Source organism: Hippopotamus amphibius, chromosome 4 (assembly GCF_030028045.1).
Source record: "Hippopotamus amphibius kiboko isolate mHipAmp2 chromosome 4, mHipAmp2.hap2, whole genome shotgun sequence".
Lineage (NCBI taxonomy): Eukaryota > Metazoa > Chordata > Mammalia > Artiodactyla > Hippopotamidae > Hippopotamus > Hippopotamus amphibius.
Window position 1 is genome coordinate 490,033 of NC_080189.1, and position 9,552 is coordinate 499,584.

At 61.6% G+C, this 9,552-nt stretch overlaps 1 protein-coding gene across 1 annotated transcript; it reads right to left on the reverse strand.

Moving 5' to 3' along the window:
- Positions 1-467: 467 nt before the first annotated feature.
- Positions 468-2,874, reverse strand: LOC130851143 (proline-rich protein 2-like). The gene is made up of 2 exons (XM_057731032.1): positions 1,964-2,874; positions 468-1,068 (listed from the first exon to the last, which is right to left on the reverse strand). Exons 1-2 carry the CDS (start codon positions 2,872-2,874, stop codon positions 468-470), a joined length of 1,512 nt encoding a protein of 503 aa, XP_057587015.1.
- Between the last annotated feature and the right edge of the window lie 6,678 nt (positions 2,875-9,552).

Genomic DNA, 9,552 nt, shown 5'->3' on the forward strand with positions numbered 1-9,552 from the left:
CCCCGGGTAACAGTGCCAGGGAAGGAGGCGCCACAGCCCGGGGGCAGCAGCCCTGCAGGGCGCGGGCGCAGGAGGGGCCCGCTGTAAATGCCCGCGGGTGTGCCCGTCAGGCAGGCATCCGGCAACAGCGTCCCGCATCTGCGCGAGGTGGAGGTAGGCCTTTTGGTATCAAGGGTGTTGCTGGACAGTTTCACGCCCGTCCTCGTGCTTCTGAACCACTGAAGAGCCTGTCATGAGTGAGCTCTGCGTTCCGGGCACCCTGGTCTCCTTCTCTGTCTTCCTGTTGTTTCTCCCAGCAAGTATACCGCCAGTCAGAGGACAGATGTGCCCACCTGCCTGCGGCCTTCACTGGGGTGGCTCGTGCCCGGAGCCACGTGTGGGCTCAGCCCCGCGAGCTTCCCCTGCGGTTGGCGGGGTGCTCGTGACCCTCCTGGAGCCTTTCTCCGATGAGTCTGGGGTGCGGCATCTCAGGTGGGCCACGCCAGGAGGCTCGCAGGCTTTGCGCGGAGAGCAGCGTGGTGCCGACGCGGGTCCGGCTGCGGAGAGGGACGCGGGCAGCACGCCGTGCGCTTCCCCAGCCCTGGGCGCCCTTTGTGGGACGCGGCAGGAGGAGCAGCCGCGCTGTGGGGCCACCAGGGCGGTGGCGGCTGTGCATCCTGGGGTGACGATGTCCCCCCCCAGGGGGCATAGCGCTTTCTCTGGGCGGTGGTCCTCCGGGCCGTTGGGTCAAAGAGAAGATGGAACTTCCCGCTCACCCGCCTGCTAGGCCGGGAGACGCAGGAGGCGCCGCTTTCTTGGGCGCAGGCGCGGAGGGTGCCGCGCGGGGCGGGGGCGGGGGCGGGGGTCCTGCGAGCCGCGGGGCGGCGCTCAGTCCCACCTGGAGGGCGGCCGGCCGAGCGGCCACCCCCAACCTCGGGGTCTGCACAGCGCAGCCTCGTCCGGGGGCGGAGGCGGCAGGAGGCCTGCGCGGGCGGGGGCCAGGCAGGACCAGGGAGCGGCGCGGGCAGGCGCGGCGGAGCTCGAGGGCAGGGGAGGCGGGGGCCGGACCCGGAAGCAGGCGAGGGGAGCCTGCGGGGGTCGGGCCAGGGTGGGGTGTGGGGGACACGCCAGAGTCCCGCCTCGCACCACCCGCGCTCCCCGCTCCACCCCCGCTCCCCGCTCACACACAGGCCGCGTCCCCTGAAGGACCCCCGCGCTGCGCCCGGGGAGGAGCACGGGTCCCCGGCGCCCCTCGCCGGACCCTCGGACAGTGGGCAGGGGAGGGCGGGCTACAGGGCGGAGGGGAGGGCCCCCGGCTGACCCCTCCTCCGGGCGGGGTCCCCACTGTGGAATCCCGACCCCGCGGACGGGCGTCCCCGCTGCCCCCCACGGCCTCTCCTCCCAGACGGAGGGGCCCCCGCCCCCGCCCCCGCCAGCCCCGCACGGCCGCCGCCGCCTCCTCCCGAGCCCCGGCCCCTTTCCCGGGAGGCCGGCGCTGCGCGCTGCAGGGGCGCTCCCGGCTCCGGGGGCGGGCGCGGGGGGGCCGGGCGGGCTCGGCGGCTCGCGGGCAGCCGGAGGCTCGGGGCAGGCACGGCGGCTGGGCGGCCCGGGGAGGCCGCACCTCGGCCCGCGGACCCTCCCTGCGCGCGGGGCGGGGGGGGCGTGGCCGCGGGCGGACGCGCGGCGTGTCGGGGCGGGGCATGGCGCGGGCGGGGCGGGGCCGGGCGCGGCGGGGGCGGGGCAGGGGCGGGGCCGGCGGCGCTGTCCGGTGCTGAAGCCGCGGCAGCGCCGGGAGCGCGGGGAGGAGCGGCCGCCATGGACTGAGCGCCGCCGACATGGGGCCGCCGCTCGCGCTCCTGCTGCTGCTGCTGCTGCTGCTGCTGCCGCGCGCCCCGCCCGCCGCCCCTGCGCCCGCGCCCCGCGCCCGCCCGCCCCCGGGGCTGCTCGGTGAGTGGGGGTGGGGGTCGCGGCGGGGGAGGGGCGCCTTGTGGCCGGGAGCGGGGGAGGGGCGCCCGGCTGGGGAGGCGCAGCGGCGGGGGAGGGGCGCCCGGCCGAGCGGGGGGCGGGGGGCGCGCGGCGCGGGGGTCGCCCGGGCCCTGCGTCTGCGGCGGGCGGCGGCGGCGCGCTCTGCGTGGGCGCCCCCCGCGTGTTCGCGCCGCGGCCGGGCGCCGGGGGTGGGGGCGGGGGGCGCCGGGGCCTTCGCTCTCCCGCCCGGCCTCCTCCCCGCGCCTTGGCCGCGCGGACGCTTTCCTCGCGCGGCGGGAGGGGAGGCGCCGTGGGGAGCGGCCCCGGGTCGCCTTCCTCCAGGCGTGGCCTCCCCCCGCCCTGCGGACACCCCCCTCCCCCGGACGCCCGGGCCCGCCGCCCCCCGCGCTCCGCGGTCCGTGCAGGCGGGTCCCCGGGAATAAAGGGCGCTGCAGCGCTGCGCTCCGGCGCGGAGGGGCCTCGCCGGGCCGCCCGCCGTCGCCCTCCGGGCCCCGTGGGCCGCGCTGCCCCGAGGGAGCCGAGGCTGCGGGCCGCCGTGGGCGGGCGGACGCCCGGAGTCGGGGCCACGCGGCCGCGTGCGCCGGGCCCTCCCTCGCTTTCTGGTCTGCACGCGCGCCCCTGGCCTGCTGCGCGGCGAGCTGGCATCCGGGTGGGGTCCGCGTCCGCCGGGGTGGGGCCTGCCCCCCGCCCCCCGCATCGTGGGGTCCCGTTGTCAGAGCCACTGCCGCCCGGGGGCCGCTCCGCGCTCGGGAGCCTTGCCGGGCGAGCCCTGCCGGGGGAGGCCGGGGGGCCTGGCTCCTCTGCCTTGACCTCCGGGACCCTGCCCCAGATTGGCCGCAGAGGCTGGGCCGTGCGCTGGTTTGCTCTTGCCGGGCTGTTCCCTCCTTCATCTGGACGGAACCGCCACATCACCTCCTGCGAAGGCTGTTTGCTCAGCGCGCCAGACGCCACCCTCCACGTGCACACGGGCAGGCAGGACCGGGGTCAGCTGACGCTGGCCGCTCAGGGTTCCAGGGAGGGCAGCTTCCGTGGGGTGAGGGGGAGGCTGGTCCTCCACTGCTCCCTTTCCGTTGCAATTGCCAGTTCCTAGCATTTTCCAGGAATCATAGAGAGAGGAGGAAGGGGGGCGTGGCTTAGGGAGGGAGCAGAGAAAACCCAAAGATGGTGGGTCCTGTGTGGAGAGAAGAGAGTCGCTGAGCTGCCCGGGACAGCCCTGCCACTGCAGCACTGGAGTTCTGGGCACAAGCGAAGTTGAACCATTTCATTGACAAGGGGTGCCTGATTCCCGTCGTGTGCACGGTGTGCCCCCAGGGAGCCTCCTGGACGCAGCCTTGATGCGGGACAGTATTAGGGGCCCAGGCATTGTTAGAACTGTTTCAGGGACTCCAGGTGACAGACTTAACCTGCTGTACCCCAGGACGACTGGACGCTGCCATGGCAGTGAATAGGTAGTGAGATGGAAGCGTGGTCTTCCCATCTGGGGCCCCAGCCTGGGGTTGTGTGTAGCTGTGTGTGCCTGTGCATGCCCCCAGGTGTCCTGTTCACCCAGCCCTCGGGCCCTGCACCACCCTCACCTGCAGGATGCGGGGACACAGGCTCCGGAAAGTGCACGGCAGCCGTGGTCACCCACGCGAGGCGTGTGCTGCCACGTTTCTCTTTCTCAGCCACCTGGGTCTCGTTTGACGATGGTCACACCAGCTACAGTGTTGCAAATAAAGAGGGACAAGGAGAGATGCACCCAGACCTCAGATCCTACCCCAGCCACGTCGCTTGTACCTGTTTAATTAGCTGGTAACGCTCAACTTCAGGATAAAGCCTGCAGAGCACGTGGCTCGAGGAGATGCGTGTTTCTGCTCCTCACTCGCGTCATAACGTTGTAGATGAGAATGAGGGGTCAAGTGTTACCAAGCGCTGACACCACTTCTTTTTGCACAGGATGCCTTGCCTTGAGCGAGGGGCCTCCTCACATTTAGACAGTGAAGGAGCTCTTGTTGAAGCCCTGGGTTGACAAAAACTACCATGTCTGAGTTTCATTTCGTTTCTGCAAGCCACATGCCACGGTGAGACCTTATTTCCACAGCCACTGTTGGCAGTGTCTCAGTGGCAGCGGATGTCCCACCGCTCCCTTTCTTCAAGGATACCCTGTCCCCTTAATCACTTCAGCTCCCTGACATCTCACCACCCATTTTGCCCCGATCTTTCTGGCTCAGAAGGCCCCCTGATGGCACATAGGGTCCCGTTATTTGTGATGCTGTTATCAGGGCGGAGTGGGGCAGGGATGAGGCACCTCTTCTTGGTGGTGGGGCGCACCGTTGCTTGTAGCCAGAGCATCGTTGCTGAGGGGGCGGCGCTGCCCTGGGCAGCTTAGCGATTCCCCTCACAGCAGCCCGTCTTTGGGTTTTCCTTCTCCCTCCCTCTGCCGCTCCCTTTGATTTCAGGACGTCCTTTGGTCCAGTTACTCGGTGCTTTTTCCCTAAGATTGGTGTGGGCAAGAGCCTTTTGTCTTTGAGCCGTTCTTCCGTTTCAGGGAGGCCCGTCTGTGCGCCTGCTCCGGCAGCCCCCATGTTTCAGGGCGGTCGTGTGAAAGATCCTCCTGCGTGCTGAAGAAAAATGGTTTCATTTCCCAAAGGACTGGGTCAACCTTCCGTGCGGATGTTGCGTGGAGAACCTAAAGTCAGACCGAGCCAGTGCACCTGGCTTTAACGATGGGCGCCTGCTTGTTTTTCTCCTTTGTTTTTGCCTCTCGATTTGCGCACACATATTTCCCCTTCAGCAGGGAGCCCACATGGAGCTGAGGAGAGAGCCGCCAGGGCAGGAGTCGGCTTGCTTTGTCACCTAGATGCCATGATGTTTATTTTTAAGTCAAAGCATCCTTCCTGCCGCAAAAGCACAGCTTCGTCTTTGCTTCTTGGGGTCCAGAGCTGCTGATTTTGTTGGCCTTCCGGCGATGAGCAGCCCGCCCCGCCCCCAGAGCGAGAGCCCTGCTGCCTTCTCTCTGGCCGGGAGCCTTTCTCTGCCTGTCCTTGCCTCCTCCTCCTGCTCTGGCTCCTGCGGCCTCGGGTGCTGACGGATGTCCCCGTGCAGGAGGATCGGGGTACAAGGAAAACCCCAGGCTGCCGGGAAAGGGAGGTGCCAGACGGTGGGCTCACCCACAAATGCAGAGGCGTTGGGGGGGACTGTGGGGTGGCTGTCTCGGGAGTCCAGAGACGGCAGTGAAATGTCAGGCTCGGGAGGAACGTGTAGGGAAGGAAGAGGTTGTTAGAGGGCTTGCTCTCTGCGCTAAGCTCAGCTGTGCACCTCAGCATCTTGCATCTCTTCTTGTAAAGGCTCATCTGCTTTCGTACCTGGTTGCCAAGCTCACCCTCAGTAGCACCCACCGAGCAGGTGCAGGCGGTGTGCTAAATTGGTAGCCGTCTGCTCTCTGCTTTCCGCGGTGCTGGTGCTGGTCCCCACTGATAATTTCCGCGTGCCATGAAATGTGCAGACGTGCGGGATCCCTGGTTTCCCGTGAAGGAGGGCGGTGGCAGCGCGGTGAACTTGCGGCTCATGCGGGGTTGAACCCGAGGCGCGTCACCCCAGGGCATGTGTTTGATGAACCCTGTGGCAATCGTTGGTTCTTTTACATGATAATAATTTATGCGTTCTGAAAATAATTTATTTCGTTCTGTGTTTTACATGCAGTATTACCTAACTTGCGAACGCAGGTATTCACCCACTTTTCTTAGGATGTTTGAAAGTTAGGAATATCGGGTGAGGAGGTGGAGTGCAGTATGGAAAGATGGGGCCGGCTGAGCTGTCATTACACAGTCTCCTTAAGAAGGGTTTCCATTACCGTGACCTCTTGGAGCGTTACCTCAGAATTTCAAGATTTTTTATGGAAGGGTGTTTGTAGCCAAATGTGTCCCAAACTAAGAAGAATCGTCTGACTTTGGGTGGTGTTTATTTAAGATATGCCTGGTCATGTGCAAATATTGCTGGTTGAAGGATTCTTTATGTGTGGAGGGGAAAAAAGCTTAAGAAGTGAACAAAAAGGGTTTTCATCTAGATGTATCCCAGGAGACACAGGCCGGGGGAAGCTGGAGGCTCAGCTAACTAAGAACCTGCCTTATCTCTCTTGACAAGGTGTTCCACTTCCGGAGAGAGCAAACAGTTGCGTTCATGGCCGATAACCCTCTGGCGCCACGTAAAAGCACCTGGCAGCTGTTTTCACGTTAGTCTAAGTTGACCTTCGTAAGTGTAGACCCAGCTGGACTTATTTTTCACGTCTTGGTTGATAGGAGGCCAGAAAACCGGAGAAGCAGAGAACAGTCAATGCACTTTCCTGCTGGCTGGAAACAGAGTTTGTGGAAGGAAGAAGGACATTTTTTTCTTTTAACTCGGGCTTTCTCTAACAGCTTGGCCACAGTCACTATTTAAGTATCTAGGGCGGGAAGCGAAAAGAGGTGCGGTTCTCCAGGAAACACTTAAGTTCACATATGAAGTAACATTTTTGTTTGTTAGTAGGCTTCCGAGCTGATATGTGGGTGACTCCCACATTAGTCTAAGAAGCTGAACTTTGGACCAGAGGTGCTGCCAGGGAGACAGCAGGGCCCACCTGTCTTCAGCACGGCCTCCGGGTGTGATGTGAAGACAGAAGGAAGCCGTTGGGTTTTGCGATGATCACTTGGTGTGAACGCTGCTGTGTGGAGGTGGACGAGAGGGCGTTTGGGTTCCTTTTTTTTTTTTAATCTGTTCCCTCCAGTCGTATTGACTGTGATTCAGAAAATGCAAGGACATGCTCTCTCCACCTGTGTGACTAGCAGTGGGTGCCACGAGGGCGGTCCAAAGCCATGATGGGCTGGAGGCGGTGAGCTAATAGTTATAGAACAGATTGGGGCGATTTCTCTTTTTAATGTAATTAAAAATTATCACCGTGAAATTGAGTTTCTCCTTTGGTATATGGTTCTACGTACAGATTCCAGTGACGGGTGGTGGAACCGCTCCGCGGCCCGACCCTGCCCTCCCTCTGCAGTCGCAGCCTGCCTGTCCCCTGAGCCCTGGCAGCCCCGCAGCGCTCTGCCTGTGGCTGCACGTGCGCCCCGGGACAGCTTTGATAGTTAAGCGTGTCTGTCTCCGTTTCACAGACGGGAAGACGGAGGCTCGGAGTGGCTGAGGAGCACGCTGTAGGACACCCAGTGCTGGGGCTGGCGCCTGGGCCTCGGCCTTTTCCGGCAGGTGACCCCAGGGTGGGCCAGGGACAGCTCTGTAGGGTGCAGGTCCCAGCAGGAGGTTCTACGTGCTGTTAGAACGTGTCCCTCCGGTTCCCCAAGAACAAGGATGTCTGCTGGGGGGCTGGGGGGGGCTGTTGATTTTCCAAGTTGGGGTTTGTTCTGGGTGTCAGCTTCAATTATTTGGTTAGCTTTTCTGAGGGAATTTTGATGTTTGGAAATGGATGACTTGTTTTAGGACACCTCTAGCCTTCCCAAGATGGCAGGAGAGCAAGTGCCACCGTGGTCATCACAGATGGATGTGCCCTTAAATTCTGTTCAGAGTGCCTCTGTGCTTCCATCAGATTTTTAAAATGTAGTAATACGAACACCAAAGAAGCTAGCTCTCATTTGAGACTTGTCACAATGAGCAGTCTACTTCCAAGTGAGGGGTGAAGGAGGGATTACTTTCATAAGAAGAGTGTAAGAGAAGGTTCCACCTCAGCTTGACGCCGGGAGCGGCAGACAGGCAAGCGACGGGGCCTTCTGGTCCCTCCCTGCTCTCGCCTCCGCTCTGCTGGCAGGTGAGAGAGCAAAGCTTCCCTCGTGTGCCCTGGGCCGTCTGGGCCGCCGTGTGGTTCTGAAAGCCCGTTTTGCAGTGTCCTGCGTACAGTGCTGGGATGTGTCTGGAAGTTTGTTTGGTGGAGGAATTTTCGGAAGGAAGGCTGACCTGGTTTCCAGAGGGCAGAGAACTTTACATGAATGCACGTCAGTTCTGACTCCAACAGCGAAATACAGTCAACGTGTACATGGACAGAGCAGCCACTAAACTTGGCCCTGGGAGGCTGATGCTTTTTCCATCTGGGGCTGTGGCTGGAATCCAGCTCAGAGCAGTAATTAACCTCAGGGACGGCTTGAAGCCCGTTCAGCGCCATGTGTGTTCTCCGCCGCGGCTGGTATGTTGCCGGCAGCAGCCGAGGCAGCCCAGCGCAGGGAAGCGGCTTCTCTACGGGCGGGCACGGGAGCCAGGGGAAGAAGCCGCGCGCGTCGCCATCCACCAGGCTTCCCAGCTGGAGCCGTGGTCTGTCCCGCGAAGGCACGTCGCTTTCACCGAAAGATGCTTGGGGTCTTCTTGAACCTCCTCTTCTGCGTTTGCCTGCAGACGAGCCCAGGTTCAGATCCCCAGACGTCCATCTGAGTTACGTGTTGTCTGAGCAGAGCTGGGAGATGCCAGGGTCCGTTCCGGGAGCCTGGGGCCCGCTCCCGTGACTGAGCCTCTCCCCCACCTCCGCCCTGCCTCACCAGGGTGCCCTGGTCCCTGATGCCACGACGTGGCCAACGTGGGACGAAGAGAGGATTCCGGCAGTTCCCAGACACGCGGTGGGGACTGAGTGGGTGTGGTCCAGGACACAGATCACATGAGAAAAGATGTCATTTCGGGGGGCGTGTGCCTGCCTTGAGCGGCTGCCTCCCCTTTCCATCTGGTAATCTTTACAGTTTGCACACACAGCGGGAGTCCAGAGAAATGGAAGGGCTTCGCCTAAATCTCTCTGAATTGATACCATGAGCAAAATACCACATTCTTTGTGTTTTTGAGAGGATTTTATGAGATGGTGGGAGAGTCCTTGGTAATGGCAGTGCTAGCTGTAACCCTGCTTGTGTTTAGAAGATCCAGGTTTCTCCAGCGTGGTGGCCAGACAGGGTGCAATATTGTTGTTATGGAAAAGTGTGACTTTGCTGAGTCCAAGTCTCAGCTGAACTGAAGACTGAGGTTTTTGCAAAAGCATTACCGTTTAAAATAGCGACATCAGGACTCCCCTGGCGGTCTAGTGGTTAGGATTTCGCAGGTTCGCTGCCGAGGGCCTGGGTTTGATCCCTGGTCGGGGAGCTAAGATCCCACAAGCCGCATGGCACGGCCGAAAAAAAAAATATCATTTATGCTTTTTAATAAGCATATTTAAAAACTAATCACCAGCCTGACTAGAATGCAGCCTTGTTATGTCATAACGGTGAGAACAAGTCACGGTGACAGCCCCATAGCTCCTGTCCTCCCTTCAGAGAGCTTCAGGCCCTTGAATAAAAGGAAGAGGGCTTAAATAAGTCACACAGATTCTTACGCATCTGGGTGGAAAGTGTGATAAAGAGGGAGCGTACACACTCCTTTTCAAACACAGTGAACACTTTCTTTTACATAATATTTATTTGATGTTTGATAAATGCACAAATCAGAGCACTTTTGGGGGTATACCTGACGTTGTCTAGTTTGCACTGTTTTTGTGTCTGGAGTTTTGTCTTGTCCCCGAAGCATGAAAGTAGTTGATGACAGAGACAGACGGTCTCACGTGCCTCGTAGGCGCGCTGGGGGGCCCCGCGGCACTCGGGACCCAGGCGTGCCTGCCTC

What these genes read in the sequence shown, in the direction of transcription:
- LOC130851143 (XM_057731032.1), bottom strand. Translation starts at nt 2,874, where the DNA reads ATGTGGCGGTTCCGTCCAGATGAAGGAGGGAACAGCCCGGCAAGAGCA. An exon ending in CCCCCGCTCCCGGCCACAAG is followed by an intron (nt 1,069 to 1,963) that starts GCGCCCCTCCCC and finishes CGACCCCCGCAG; the next exon opens with GCTCCCCTCGCCTGCTTCCG.